Source organism: Pleurodeles waltl, chromosome 10, assembly GCF_031143425.1.
Source record: "Pleurodeles waltl isolate 20211129_DDA chromosome 10, aPleWal1.hap1.20221129, whole genome shotgun sequence".
Lineage (NCBI taxonomy): Eukaryota > Metazoa > Chordata > Amphibia > Caudata > Salamandridae > Pleurodeles > Pleurodeles waltl.
Window position 1 is genome coordinate 13137988 of NC_090449.1, and position 16454 is coordinate 13154441.

General features: G+C 50.7%; 1 protein-coding gene across 13 annotated transcripts in view; it reads left to right on the forward strand.

Annotated features, from left to right (window-relative positions):
• Positions 1-16454, forward strand: part of ATP2B3 (ATPase plasma membrane Ca2+ transporting 3) — a 536302-nt gene that overhangs the window by 438964 nt on the left and 80884 nt on the right. For all 13 annotated transcript variants that reach the window (XM_069209397.1, XM_069209399.1, XM_069209393.1 and 10 more), the window contains 2 exons: positions 1954-2168; positions 16051-16293. In XM_069209397.1, the coding sequence (XP_069065498.1) occupies positions 1954-2168; positions 16051-16293 (458 nt within the window). The remainder of the gene's footprint in view (positions 1-1953; positions 2169-16050; positions 16294-16454) is intronic.

Genomic DNA, 16454 nt, shown 5'->3' on the forward strand with positions numbered 1-16454 from the left:
TGCGCCCCTCGCCTACTCTACTCACCTGCGCCCCTCACCTGCACTACTCACCTGCGCCCCTCACCTGCTCCTCTCACCTACGCCCCTCACCTGCTCCTCTCACCTGCACCCCTCTCCTGACCCTACCACCTGCACCAATCACCTGCTCCCCTCACCTGCCCAAACACCTGCCCTCAACGGCTGCACCACTCACATGCATTCATCTCCTGCACCCCACCTGCAACTATCACCTGCGCCAGTCACCTGCACCCCTCTCCTGTTCTACTCATCTGCACCTCTCACCTGTTTTACTCACCTGCGCCAGTCACCTGCTCTACTCACCTGCATCCCTCTCCTGAACCTATCTCCTGAACCTATCACCTGCTCTTATCACCTGCTCTTGTCGCCTGCTCTTGTCGCCTGCACACCTCGCCCGCTTAACTCGCCAATACCCCTCACCTGAACCTGTCACCTAATTTTATGTAGCTAAATTGAAACTTTTTTATTTTCCTCCTTTTCTATTGATGTTGTATGCATTTACTCTTTTAAAGTTGATGGTGCATGCAATTTAAGTAATCATGCAACAAACAAATCTACTGTCACCTGCACACCACCTGCTTTGAGCACTTATTATTCTACAAACTAAGCACTGACCCCAATCCTGAATATATAACATTTGGGTTAAACAGAGGGAGAGGGGAGGTTGCACCGCACCTGAGGCTCAGTGCTGAATGAGTGCTGTGGTCTGAAAGCACACAGTAATATGGCGACACTCCAAAAGATGCTGGTTCCAGTTTGCTGTAGTCACCCACTGGGAACTCTCCCCCTCCATGGCCAAGGGCTTGTTTGGCATAGTAGTATCACGGACACTTCTATCTCTCCAGTCACCCCAGCACGTCCAGAGGAGAACCCCAAGATCTCAGAGCTACCCCACCCCCAGCTCCTTGGGAGCCTAAGAGGGCTATGACACTCGTCACAGACCGATTACCCCTACACAGTAGCTGGTTTCATCACTCACCTTATTGGGTCAGTTTATCTCCCTCAGAAGGGTGAGCATGGGTGGCTCAGCCAGAATTTTAACCAATTTCTTACAGTTTGTACACACCCTCTGCATCAGGTGCATTACCACACTCTGTGATCTCATTTGCCAAAGGGTATAGACAGAACATTAAAGGGATGGACACAAAGGGGGTCATTCTAACCCTGGCGGTCATCGACCGCCAGGGTGGATGACCATTGTCAGCACCGCCAACAGGCTGGCGGTGTTTCCCTGCCCATTCTGACCGCGGCGGTAAAGCCGCGGTCAGAAAAGGGGATCCAGCGGTTTCCCGCCGGATTTCCCCTGTCTGGGCTGAATCTCCATGGCGTTGCTGCAAGCAGCGCCGCCATGGAGATTCCGACCCCCTTCCCGCCACCCTGTTTCTGGCGGTTTTTACCGCCAGGAACAGGATGGTGGGAACGGGTGTCGTGGGGCCCCTGGGGGCCCCTGCACTGCCCATGCCATTGGCCATTGGCATGGGCAGTGCAGGGGCCCCCTAACAGGGCCCAGCATGATTTTCACTGTCTGCTTAGCAGACAGTCAAAATCGCGACGGGTGCAACTGAACCCATCGCACCCCTGCAACACCGCCGGCTCCCTTCGGAGCCGGCTTCTATGTTGCAGGGCCTTTCCCGCTGGGCCGGCAGGCGCTCCTTTGGAGGGCGCCCGCCGGCCCAGCGGGAAAGCCAGAATGGCCTCCGCGGTCTTTTGACCACGGAGCGGCCAAATGGCGGTGACCGCATGGCGGGTGGCTACCGCCGCCCGCCGCGGTCAGAATGACCGCCAAAGTGTGTACTGGGTAAGACTCCCGGACAAACACTGTCTTCGAAGTCTGGGCTTCCTTGTTCTGTCTGCTCTTCACCATAGCCCTTGTTCTATCCTTTGTTCCCACCTCGCTCCTTGTTTCTTCCCTCACCCTGTCCTTGTGTCCCACAGGTCTGGTCATGTCGGCCATCACGGTCATCATCCTCGTGCTGTACTTCGTCATTGACACCTTCGTGGTGGCGGGCCAAGCCTGGCTGGCAGAGTGTACCCCCGTTTACGTGCAGTACTTCGTCAAGTTCTTCATCATCGGGGTCACCGTGCTTGTGGTGGCCGTGCCCGAGGGCCTGCCGCTGGCTGTCACTATCTCTCTGGCCTACTCCGTGAAGGTGAGTGGACGCCGGTGTGTGTGCGAGGCGGGTCCTCACAAGGCCAAATCTGCCATTCTTCTCCTCTACCTACCTGGCCCGTGTTACAGATAGGGGTGGTCTGCGCCTATCTGGTCTGCGATGGGGGCGAACGTTTAACTGAGTGTACCAGGCACAGGCCAGTCAGAAAAAGTGCACTGCTCAGCGTGAGCGCAAACCTGTGTCTGCTCTGGGAACAGCACATTAGTGAAAGACAAACTGGCTGTTTGAAGCTGCTGATCCACCTTCCACAGCAGGCAGCAACCTGGCCTGCAATTTAAAGGGGGCAGGTACCCCTGAAGGCAAGCACAGTGTGTCTGCGCCCAGCTGCAGGGGGGCAGCCTTACCCCTTTTCAAGGGGTGCTTCAGTGTGCACTACCTCTGTACGGCACGCAGTCAATACCTATAATACAGTGGTGGAAAAAGGACGTGTCCCTCATTTGCATTAGGCCACCCCCCAGGCAAATGAGGGAATGCCCTCTACAGCTCCCCGTGGCACACATATACCGCTGGCACAATCTGTATTATAAAAGGTCCCACACAAGCGTATGCCCCCCCGTTACACTAATACTTCAGCAGAGAAGCAATTATTACAATTGACTTGCAAATGATTGAAAACTCAGAAATATCTAATAAATACAGGGGGGTATGTAAATACCTCCCCATACTTTACTCTTCTAACATTAAAAACTGCAGTATTAGAGTAGAGATCTGGCCTCGGCGCATTTTGAACATTCTTAGAAATTCTGGGCCAGAATCTACCCCGAGGTCAGACGAGAAGAAGCAACTCATATCTTACCTTTCTGAATACCGAAAAGTCATAAACTTGCACTTTTGTCTAAACTTAGACCAACAGTCTAACTTTACCTTTGTGAATAGAGCTCTCTGTGAGCAAACATAAAATGTGTGCAGTGAAATTCTGCTGCGCTGCGCACAGTCCGCACTCAGAAACGCTGCTTCTGATTGGCCGGGCGCTGCTGAGCACACGCCCTACAGCTCTGCTACCTACACCTGCATTCGCTCGGCTGCAGAACTTTAAAATGGAATATTTTACATGCTCTGTGCATCTGCCTTCCAGTGCTTTCTCCCTGTTTCTCTGTTTACAGCATGGAGCTGCCCTGGTAGCAGCCTTGTCCTAGTGGAGGGCAAATTGTTTCTTTGAAAAGCAAAGCTTTTGATGTAGGTCTTATTTTAGGTCTGCTGCAAACAAAAATGTAGTTTAAAAAAGCGCAAATTGCTCTCCACAGGCAGGCTATAGCCAGAGCAGTTTTCGTGCCCAAACACATAAGCCTGTGTTCCGGCAGCTCATGCCTCCCTGGGATGCAGGGGCGTGGGCTAAACACAGCAATTATTTTCATATATCAAAATGTTACTGACTTTCTTGTGCTACAAAATAAACCAAAAAATAGAAAAAGAAAAAAAATCCATGCACCCTGCAGTCTTTGACATCTGGCAATGAAGATTCTTGCAGTTTTTTAAAACCATGGATGTTACCCATGCAGGACCCAGCAGTACGAGTACACCCACCCACATTATGAGGACACACACCCACAGCACAAGGATGCCCACCCACAGCACAAGGACGCCCACCCACAGTACAAGGACGTCAACCCACAGCACAAGGATCCCCACGACAGCACAGGGTCACTCACCCACAGCACAAGGATGCCCACCCACAGCACAAGGATGCCCACCCAAAGTACGAGTACACCCACCCACATTATGAGGACACACACCCACAGTACAAAGACACACACCCACAGTACAAGAACAGTCACCCACAGTACAAGGACGCCCATCCCCAGTACAAGGACGCCCATCCCCAGTACAAGGACGCCCACCCACAGTACAAGGACGCCCACCCACAGTACAAGGACACACACCCACAGTACAAGGACACACACCCACAGAACAAGGACACACACCCACAGTACAAGAACAGTCACCAACAGTACAAGGACGCCCACCCACAGTACAAAGACACACACCCACAGTACAAGGACACACACCCACAGTACAAGAACACCCACCCACAGTACAAGGACACACACCCACAGTACAAGGACACACACCCACAGTATAAGGACACACACCCACAGTCCAAGGACACACACCCACAGTCCAAGGACGCCCACCCACAGTCCAAGGACGCCCACCCACAGCACGAGGACACCCATCCGCAGTACAAGGACACACACCCGCAGTACAAGGACACACACCCACAGTACAAGGACGCCCACCCACAGTACAAGGACGCCCACCCACAGTACAAGGACACACACCCACAGTACAAGGACGCCCACCCACAGTACAAGGACGCCCACCCACAGCTGAAGCACAAGGACGCCCACCCACAGTACAAGAACAGTCACCCACAGTACAAGGACGCCCACCCACAGTACAAGGACACACACCCACAGTACAAGGACGCCCACCCACAGTACAAGGATGCCCACCCACAGTACACCCACAGTACAAGGACACACACCCACAGTACAAGGACGCCCACCCACAGTACAAGGACGCCCACCCACAGTACAAAGATACACACCCACAGTACAAGGACACACACCCACAGTCCCACCCACAGTACAAGGACGCCCACCCACAGTACAAGGACACCCACCCACAGTACAAAGACACACACCCACAGTACAAGGACACACACCCACAGTACAAGGACACCCATCCCCAGTACAAGGATGCCCACCCACAGCTGAAGCACAAGGACGCCCACCCACAGTACAAGAACAGTCACCCACAGTACAAGAACAGTCACCCACAGTACAAGGACGCCCACCCACAGTACAAGGACACACACCCACAGTACAAGGACACACACCCACAGTACAAGGACACACACCCACAGTACAAGGACGCCCACCCACAGTACAAGGACACACACCCACAGTACAAGGACACACACCCACAGTACAAGGACACACACCCACAGTACAAGGACGCCCACCCACAGTACAAGAACAGTCACCAACAGTACAAGGACACCCATCCCCAGTACAAGGATGCCCACCCACAGCTGAAGCACAAGGACGCCCACCCACAGTACAAGAACAGTCACCCACAGTACAAAGACACCCACCCACAGTACAAGGACACCCATCCCCAGTACAAGGACACACACCCACAGTACAAGGACACACACCCACAGTACAAGGACGCCCACCAACAGTACAAGGACACACACCCACAGTACAAGGACACACACCCACAGTACAAGGAAACACACCCACAGTACAAGGACGCCCACCCACAGTACAAGGACACACACCCACAGTACAAGGACACACACCCACAGTACAAGGACGCGCACCCACAGTACAAGGACACACACCCACAGTACAAGGACACACACCCACAGTACAAGGACACGCACCCACAGTACAAGGACGCGCACCCACAGTACAAGGACACACACCCACAGTACAAGGACACACACCCACAGTACAAGGACGCGCACCCACAGTACAAGGACGCCCACCCACAGTACAAGGACACACACCCACAGTACAAGGACACACACCCACAGTACAAGGACACACACCCACAGTACAAGGACGCACACCCACAGTACAAAGACACCCACCCACAGTACAAGGACACACAATACCACAGTACAAGGACACACACCCACAGTACAAGGACACACACCCACAGTACAAGGACGTGCACCCACAGTACAAGGACACCCATCCGCAGTATGAGGACACTCACTAACAGTACAAGGATGCCCACCCACAGTACAAAGACGCCCACCCACAGTGCAAAGACGCCCACCCACAGTACAAGAACAGTCACCCACAGTACAAGAACAGTCACCCACAGTACAAGGACGCCCACCTCAGTACAAGGACACACACCCACAGTACGAGGACACTCACCCACAGTACGAGGACACTCACCCACAGTACGAGGACACTCACCCACACCACAAGGACACACACCCACAGTACAAGGACGCCCACCCACAGTACGAGGACACCCACCCACACCACAAGGACACACACCCACAGTACAAGGACGCGCACCCACAGTACAAGGACACACACCCACAGTACAAGTACACACACCCACAGTACGAGGACACTCACCCACACCACAAGGACACACACCCACAGTACAAGGACGCCCACCCACAGTACGAGGACACACACCCACACCACAAGGATGTCCCCCACAGTGTAAGGATGCCCAACCACAGTACAACGACGCCAACCCACAGTACAAAAACACCCACCCACAGCACATGGATGCCCACCACGGCATAACGATTCCCAAATCAAAACATCTCTATTTTCTGTTCTAAATGTATACAAGACGATTCCAGAGTTACAAATTGACGCAGCTCACACGTATTCTTGAATCATGCTTTACAAAGCGCTCAATGTTCTAGGGTTTGACCTGAGGGGGTGCATTTCTAAAATGACCAGTCAGTGGCCTCCAAGTGGACTCACATTTGTCCCACGTTCAAGATCACGAGTAAACCCCTTCAATGAGTATGAGACTAGTACTGTTAATACCCGTGGAAGGAGTAACACTCATACCCTTATTGTTATCACCATTCATTGGACTAATCGTGTTGTTGGTGATGTTGTGATGAAGAAGATGATTCTCATCATCCTCATCAATGTCGTCACCACCATCACTGCCACCATCATCATCATCATCAGGGGACCACCTCCTAACGTGTCTAAGAAAGTAGGAAACCTGGGAAGTAGCACGAACTCCAAGTTATCAATGAACGCCCAAGTGGACAAGTTAGCAAGATCAAGCTTCATCACCTTGAAGACTCTGCGACGCATCTTCCCCCACCTTGGATTTACACACAAGGTCCAGGCTACTACGTCTCTTGTACTAGCAGAACTGGATTACGCGAATGGCCTCTACAACAGATCATCTCTACGGAAAAACTACAACACATTCATAACTCTGCTGCCAGACTGCTCCTACGTGTAAAGCCACAAGACCACATCTCCCCTGCCAAGAGGGCCCTACATTGGTTACTGGTTGCCAGACATTCCACCTTCAAGCTGCTTTGTATCACCCACAAAGTAATACGTGGAACAGGACCACATTTCATCAGGAATAAAATCACAAAATATATTTGACAAAGAAACCTCCGCTCAAAATTGGTTGCCGCCTCAAAACACCACCATTCAAAAAAAAGACAATAGGTGGTACATCCTTCTCTGCTCAAGCGGCCAAACTACGGAATTCATTACCTTGAAACATAGCAGCCACAGCATACTATCTTATCTTGAGAAGAATACTCAAGAGTTGGCTCTTTCCTGCCTGACCACCACATTCAAAATACAGATGCACAGGACATGCCTGTGCATGTAAATATGAATAATTTGATGATATGTGTGCATTTAGATATGTGGATTTCTTTGTACAAACATATAGATTACTTGTGGTTTAAAATATATAGATATTCCTTTGGTCTGCTTAACAAATGGACATATTACTTGTGGTGTAAATATATGGAATTTTATGCAATACAATTGTACATCTCCTTATTATTTTTGTTATAAATGTATACATTTTCTCTGAAGTTATGTACCTTTATATTTATTATTTTACTCCTACTGTAGAAAGAAAGAAAACAAACTTCAACTTCCTCCAGTGCACTACCCTATGACCCACCCTGTACCTGTCTCAATATACCCTGTGCCTCCACTCGGACTCCTCCCAGACCTCATTCTACTACTGCGATCTCCCATGTAACCCTTTCTAGACTTCCATCATCTCTCCCACCGTATCCTACTCGATCCAACTAACAGACTCACATGCCCACCTCTCAACGTAACTATTTATGTATCCCTCTATTAATCCACTACTAATCCGTTGGGCTCCGGAGTAGTGTGCGACTCGCTGAAAAGAGCTTCAACGCTTCCTCAGGGGTACTAAGTGCTATTAACTATAATTGCAATTATTATTGACATTGTAAGCATTGAAGTTAGCATTACTATTAATTGTATTACGGTATGTAGCAGCATTATTGCTCGGCGTCGTTGTTACTATTAGTATGGGTATTAAAGCCTACATTGAATAAACCCATTGTTTATGGGACAGTTGTAGACCTCTGAGGCTACCTTGGCGTGAGGCGTGGTGATAAAGGTCATGACCTCGGGGCTTTCCGCATCCCTCCTGGGTCTTGGTGACATCTTGAAGGCCAGGAGTCCCTAAGCCTCATTAAATAACAGCTGATTGGCCCTGCCAGGTGGCAGCAGGTGGAGATCCTCCTTTGTGGGGCAGAGGAGACCAGGCAGTGAGGGAAGAACATCATCTGTGGCACATGGTGTCCCCACTCTACCAAGAACCCGTATGAACCAATGTCGTCTGGACTTAGGCACTAACACGTCACCAAGGGCCATCAATGTCACCCTCGAAGCAGTTGCAGTTTTGCTCCACTTTCTGCTGATTTGGAGAGAATCCAGAGAGAAAGCAAAGTTTAGCTCTAGATCTTTCTAAAAGAAAGCATTGGAAGGCCGGCAAAACCAGTTGCCCCATTACAGATGAGCGACACTTTCTCTGATTGCGTCTGGCGCACCTTAAAACAGGTGCGCCGGGAGCAAACAGAGAACGTGAGCCCTGTTACACTGAACTCGCCCTGCCCTGGGAGCAGCGCATTGAGGTGACAAACAGAGGCTTAGAAGCAGCGGCTCCGTGTTTCACTGTGCAGGCGGAAACCCGCATGGACCTTTAAGGGGATTAGAGATCCCCCTGCAGAGGGGTGCAGTGAGTGACTGCAGCTGCCTGCAAAGGGGTGTGACCCCACTTCCCTCCCTCCAGAGGGCTGCCATCAGTGCGACTCCTGACAGCTTCTTTGCCTCTGCACCTGCATCTATAATGTGGCGTGGGCGCAGAGGCAAAGGGATTCGCCACGCCCCCATGCAAATGAGGCCACACCCTCTAGTGATAGCACTGGCGCTAGATGTGCGCGAGCGTGATCTCTATTGCAGAAGGGGCTGCACAAGCGTCTCTGGCCCCTTCTGTAATACCAAAGTGCCCCGGGGCGTGCAGAGCGGGTGCACGTGCTTGTTGCGCCCACAGGCTCTTCCCATACTACGGCCCCAGGTATACTGCAAGGAGAGGATACAGGGCTTACTTATAACTTTATTAAAAAGTCAGAAATCTGCAGATGGTAGGCTTGCTCCTACAATTACTGTAGATTTCACATATTCACGAAGTCCTGCGGAATGTGTATGTAAATCTGTGCAAATCATAGTTTTTCATGTGTACATTCAGTACCCTACATTTACTTCCAAGGGTTGTTTGCAGGCCTGGAGTAAGGATTAAGAATACGACCAGGGCTTTAAGTGGGCCGGGTCCTGCCGGTGCTCAGCACTGGCAGTTGTAAAAAGCAGGTGCTGAGACGGGTCCCTATCGGGCTCTCCATTTTTAACCTCACACTCGGTGAAAAAAAAGTCTTAACTCGGCAGCAGAACCACCCTTCACTGCCTTTGATCTAACTCCAAAGTGACTCATTGTGGTTCTTTCAGTCTCATCATATCAGACCCCGTAGTTTTTCCATCCCACTTTAAGCCTGGGACGCCACCATTTGCATATGTACTTTTCCTGCAGGAAGATATTCCTCCAGGTAGAACGGTGGTTACCTTTTAGCGCCCATGAAATTCAAGGGTGTTCAACATACTGTCTCCTCCTGAAAACCATCTCTTTTGAGGCTAAAATCAGAAGGTGATGGCCAAGTCTTGTCTCGTCTCTTTGTGAGCCAATGATCTTCCTTCAGAGACAACTACTTTGGCCTCATTTGAGGTTTGTTGGACAGGAAGGCCACCCCAAAACTCATCTACAGTTGGGCGAACCCCACCTTTCAGATGGAGGGGCCTCAACTGACTCTGCTGTTGGAAACCCTTGACCAGAAGCCCCGCCTGCTGCAGAGCGCCAAACGGCAGTGGTGGGACCCCTTTTATTTAGACTGGAGCCTCTGACACCCTTCCCCCCAATCCCCAGGCACCACAGTGGGTGGGCAGCTCTAACCCCAATAATGGCCTTGCTTCAGAGTTACCCCTTCAATAGCCCATCAAACCCTGTCCTCTGTTAGGGAGACAGGCAGACTCTGCCCCCTTCTGCCACCCCCCCCCCCCCATCTCCACCCACAAAAACCACTGTAAAGGTCGAAGGAGGATGGACAAGGCCAGGCTTTGAATTAAACTGCCATTTAAATTCTAAAATTTCTAGCAAAACTTCTAACGAGAACACTTTAAGTGCCACTCTTGGCAGGAAACGTCCAACAACACCAGAACTGGGGCAAAATCAAGGGCTCGAGCTATTACCCATCTCACTAACCGAGCCAGGCTTCCAAGATTTGTGATTGGGCTCAACAAGCCACAACCTGTTCAAAAAAAGCTGCCCTCAGTCTGGCCAAAAATCTCTCCTTTACCATTAAAAAAATGCCTTCAATAAGTGTCCTGATGTGTGGTCTGTTATTAACTCATAAAAAAACCCTACATATCAAGAATATTTAAAGCAGTCATTCTCGAATAAAGTAAAAGTGAAATTTGTACACTACTGATTCGGCCTAATTACCATAAGGAAGAGATTCTTCCCACTACATCACTCCTAAAGTGTGGAATGACCTGCCGCTCACTCCTTGTGGGCAGCGGGTCATTCCTCCTCTCTTCTTGAATTCAACAAGCAGCTGTAGACCTGGTCCCACTGGGCCCTAGGTGTGCCTAGACTAGGGCCCCTGGAATTGTGCGGCAGGAGAGGGTCAGATTATGTGCCAAGGTTGAGTAAATTCTGCAGCAAAAAAGGCCAATTTATGCGGCATAATGCTGCACATTCTGTAATAGTATTACTTCATCATTTCGTGATTTTTAAACTTATTAACACTGGGCACTGATTGCACCTCATTAGTACCAGTTTAACACCCAAATATAGCAATAAACAACAGAAAGGTGACCAGTCCAGCTTTGCAAAGGGCCTTCAACTGCACAGCAGCACGTCAGAGCATTTTAGTAACTTTTGAACCATTTGAGCTAGAAACACATTTTTTGTTAAAACAGCAGACTATGTGGAAGATGGTGAATTCTGTGGCAAATGTAGTGCATCTATAATTATGCGAAAATCGCTGCACTACCGCATAATTCCAGTGACCCTGGCCTGCATCCTGCTCAGTGCCAGGATGCGTGTTTTAATGCTTTTCGTTGCTTGGTTATCCATCGCAAGCCGCCATGTAGTGTAATGATTTTAACTAATGCCACAGAATATACCATTAAGCTGTTATTTAGCCTGAAACGTGTTAACAGTAGCCATGCTTGTAGCGCACACTTCATCTATGTCTTGGCACTTAAATCACAGCAGCTCTGATTACTTTACCATTCTCATTTGCCGCCCTCGGAGGAGCGACGGCTGAGCCTGCCCTGCTGGCCTGAAGATCTGCGACTGCCGGTTCCCCCATCTCTGCAGCAGGCGCATGAACCCGGTGTTTCCTACCCTGAAGGATGCCTCGTCACTCGGTCCAGCTTCCCCCTGAGAACCGTGCAGGCACTCGGGAGCGCGCCGGCGCGTGCACACGCACCCCAGGCGTGCCCAGGCTCTGTCCTTCCAGGAGGGGATTAGGGGAAGATTGGCATTAGGGTCCTTGGCCAAGTGCCACCAGCCTGCCAGCTGTGTCCTGCAGGGTGGCCGGGTGCGGCTGCGGGGCCCCAGGCCAGCACTGGGGGCTAATCCGAGGAGGACGGGACACGCTGCAGAGGACAGGCCGTAGAGCATCTCTGCTGAGCCTGCCCTGGGAGCGGGTGCACGTGGGCCTGGTACGTGTCCAAGGTGTGCCAACGCCACAAGTATCAGAAACTGGCACCAAGTGATAACTGCACAGCTCTCAAGTTTCCCAGGCCAATGCGTGATGTGCTGCTTCAGTCCAGTTTTTTTTCCCGTTGAATTCTGGGACTTGTAGTCCTGATTTCTAATGGAATAAATAAAACTACAAGTCCCAGAATTCAAAGGAAAAACCTAGACTGGAGCAGCACATCACGGATGGACCTGGGAAACTTGGCAGGGCTGTAACTGGGAGCTTGGCATAGGGAAGCAGTCTGGGCACCCAGTCCCTTGATTGTGCCCTCAGCACCAGGGCAGAGCTTCCAGGAACTTGCCAGTTATTTTTAGCGCAACCCAAAGCGATGGTTTCGAAAAGCTTAGTCCAGACTGCGAGGCAGACGGTGCCGCCTTGCACTCCTCTGCGAGGTGAGCCCGTCAAGTGAAGTCCAGAGCGCTCTATGAATTCCCCAATCTTGTGCTGGGTCATAACATGGGTTCAAAGCCTTCCGGTTAAAAGTTCACCCGCTCAAAGTAGCTCTGCAGTGCTATGTCACAGTGCTTAATTTGTGCCGGTGGTTACAGGTGTTGGGCACCGGCAGTCACTTTTGGGGACTCTGCAAGCCGAGTGAGAGAGGACGAAAAGCAGCAGAGGAGGAGAACAAGGAGAACAAGGAGAACAAAGAAAAGAGAGGAAGAGAGCAAGCGAACAGAAGTCGCACCGGATCTACTAGAGGGACGTAAAGAGCAGGGGTGGGCGGTAACCTGCGCTCCTCAGGCGGAGCTTGCAGAGTTTAGGCCACTCCACATTACGCAGGTGGCACCAAGTTCCGGCCAAATTTCGCCAACTGCCATGTGGCACAATTTTTAACTCGAGTGTGGCTAGCTGGTATTAGCGTCCCCTAGCATGATTTTTGGGCACTAGGAGGGCACCCAGCAAGATTTACCCAAGGAGAGCGGTCGCAACAGCCGTTTATGTTGGGAAAGCTGATGCTCAAGTAGAAAATCTACTCAAGCGGTAGTAAAACCAACTCAAGCACAGTGCCCTCTGGTACTCCGCCTGGTGCCGTTCGTACTGATTTCGCAGCGCGGAACAAGCTCCTAGTGCTAAAAATCAGCACGATGTACACATTTCTGTCAGTAGCGGCTGCTGCCAGGAAGGGTGGGGGGATAGCGCATGAAGAGGGGGAGCGGAGGGTACGGGGGCAGTGTGTGGAGCAGGGGTGCGGGGGGGCAATAAAAAAAAAGAAACGTACCTGCCGCCTCCGTGTTCCGCCACTCCAGCCGCCTATCAACTTCGTCCTCCCTCCCCACCCAATCCAGACGCTTCTTTCATGCTTACGCAACATGAAAGAAGCGCCGTGATTGGCCTGAGCGGGCAGAAATGCCGCTCAGGGAGGGAGTGGAAGCCTGAGCTTGGTCTCCCCCGGCTGTTCAACACAGCAGCATGGAGAGTTGTAAGCGCGCATGTCAGTCTGGGTGGCCTTGGACGGCCTTCCAAACTGACATGCGCACTCAGAAGCGCACCCCCAGTCCTCCTCCACTTGTTGACGTGGAGGATGATGGCCCCGCTCTACGAAAGTGGAAAAATAAAGGGAAATAAAATACTTTTATTATTCCTTTATTTTTCTGCTTTCAGCAGCGGAGGAAGCCGCCCCTGATTTCTGCCTGCCTGCAGAACTCCTCGGGATCTCCTTGAGTTTTTATGTAACTCGGAGGAATTCCGTGGAGTGAAGCTCCGCGAGTTCCGCCTTCCCCTAGTAAAGCGACAAGAAGGCGGAGTTGGAAGAAGCCAGTGAGGTGGACTCAAGAGCAGGGGCCTTGGTGCTAGCAACGCTGACATTCTGGCAGCACCGGGGGCGGGCTCACAAGACACAGTGGGCCCCCACTTTCTGCTCCACAAATTAAGCAACGGGTTGCATTATGCATCAGGGTCAGGGTGTGTCTAAAAGTTGCTTGAGTCATTTTAACTCAAGAATGTGGAGAAACCGAAGCTTTGTTAGCACAACCTCCCTTTAAATCCGCTTTTATGGAGCGTGGGTGCCACCTTGTGGTCATTATTATTAGAGCAGCTTGCGGAATACTTATTGGCAGATTGCTCTATTTATTAATAGGGCAACGAGGCACTATATACTGATTGCATCATGGAAGAACTGGGTAACGTAATTTCACCATATTCACAGGTGGCCGGAAGGTAGCCATGCACGGTCTGCTTTCTACGTTTGGTGAATTCTTGACCTGTGACGAAGTCACTATGGATATCTGAGAGGGATATCCCTCCTCAACACCCACCAACCCCCACTCCAAGTTATATCTTTACGCCCTTTTAACAATTTTCAGAAAACCTGGAAAAGCTGGGACCGGAGTAAGGAAACTTCTACAAATGTTTGGTTCAGAGCAGAGGTCCCAAAGTTAGGGACTCAAAATTGTTCTTCCCGTGGAGGTGAGGTCGTGACCTTTACAGGGACATCAGACGAACCTCTATAAAAACCTGCACGTACTGTCCTTTTACGTGTACAGGTGAAATCGTCCTCACATGCAACAGGAACATGACGTCACTGATGTGATTTTTTTCACGCCAGTTTTGACGTCACGGTTGCTGTTGATAGGCCCAGCACGCAGATTGGCATTCAATTGGCAGGGCAGAACACCTCCCACCGAAAGCAGTTTAAGGGTAAACGCTCTCTCCCTGTAGCCCAGAGTCTCTACCTGAGAGTTGCCATTTATTGAAGTTTCTGTACCGCATTCATGGAGCCCCCGCCAGGAGTGGCGTGCTACCTGCCTACTGACACTCGGGCACTTATTTATGGGCTTTGTGGTGCAGGGCAGCACAGCACGTCGCCTCGCTGCATAGCGTCACAGAGAACGGGCAGGAATGCGGCATATTTAAAAGAATACTGCATGTCCTGTCCTTTCCCCTGTGCTGGCACCCTTCAGGCAGCCTCGTGCCAATGCAGGCACCCTCGCGCCAATGCAGGCACCCTGGCACCATGGTGCATGGGTGCCTTTGTTGCACACAGGATTGTTTTTCTGCAGGAAGGGGCACGTTTCTGCACAAAAACAATCCATGGATGTTTTTCCTCTTTCTATGCGTGCTGCAGAATGCATCACACATAGAAAGAGGTAAAAAAGGAGGAATAAAGAGATTTCTCCTTGTTATGCCTCTCCTGGGGAGGTGTAAGGTTTAGGCGCATCCCCAGGTTTAAAAATTCTTGTAAATCTGGGAACGACCCAACACCCATAGAAACGCCTCCTGGGTGCAGAGTAATGTAACGCATTTGCACTGTGTTACATTACTCCAGATTTATGAAGCCACACAAGGTGGCCTTGTGTGGATTCATGCATCTTACTTAAGGGTTGCGTCACTCTTGCACCATGTTGCAGTAGCTGGTTTAGAAATTGAGTTGCATTAAACTTTTTAAAATATTCATTAGTCGGTATATTTTTGTAATACTAAACATCAAAGTCTAAGCTTCCCTCTGGGTGCAATCCATAATTCATGGGAATAATAGCAGTGAAATGTGGAAATTATTAGTGGTTATGGCTTGGGAGGTCCGGGGGAGGGCAAAGGCAGGGTAAACGTTTCAGTTGATCGGCTGCCATGTTGCCTTAGCACACCATCATACCTCTGGATGGAGTAAGGCAGGACAAGATGTCCACACGCTGCGATCAGATCCACCCTGGGGAGCGCATGACCTGCTTTGTAAATCAGTATGTCCCAGTGTATGGCCACTGAAAGGCATAACCCATGATTTCATACATGCCCAGCCTATAGATGTGTCTTTTCTTAGGGTGCATAGCTGGCAGGTTTCCCAGGTGCATAAGTGATGTGCTGCACCACTCCAGATGTTTTCCTTTGAATTCTGAGAGTTGTAGTTCTGTCTTATAATGGAAGAAACAAGATTACAAGTCCCAGAATTCAAAGAAAAAACCTGGACTGGAGCAGCACATCACGCATGGACGTGGGAAACGTGGCAGGGCTGATGGGTGGTAACACCTGACCTGGTTCTGCAGTGTCTGTGACAGGCCTCTAACTTTTTTCAAACAAATCTTTTCCTCACAGAAAATGATGAAGGACAACAACCTGGTGCGGCACCTGGATGCCTGTGAGACCATGGGCAATGCCACGGCCATCTGCTCTGACAAGACTGGCACACTCACGACCAATCGCATGACCGTGGTGCAGTCCCATGTTGGAGACACGCTGTACAAAGAGGTGCCTGACCCCAGCAGCCTTCATTCGAAGACCCTGGACATGCTCGTCCACGCCATCTCCATCAACAGTGCCTACACCAGCAAGATACTAGTAAGTGCCAGGGCTGTGCCAAACAAATGCCCACTCTCTGCCTGATCTTATCCTGTAAGTTACTAGTGAGTGTTGGGACTATCCAGGAATGTTCTGCTCTCTGTCTGACCGTGTAAGATAATGGAGGGTGTTGCAAGCTATCTTAGAATGCACCACTCTCT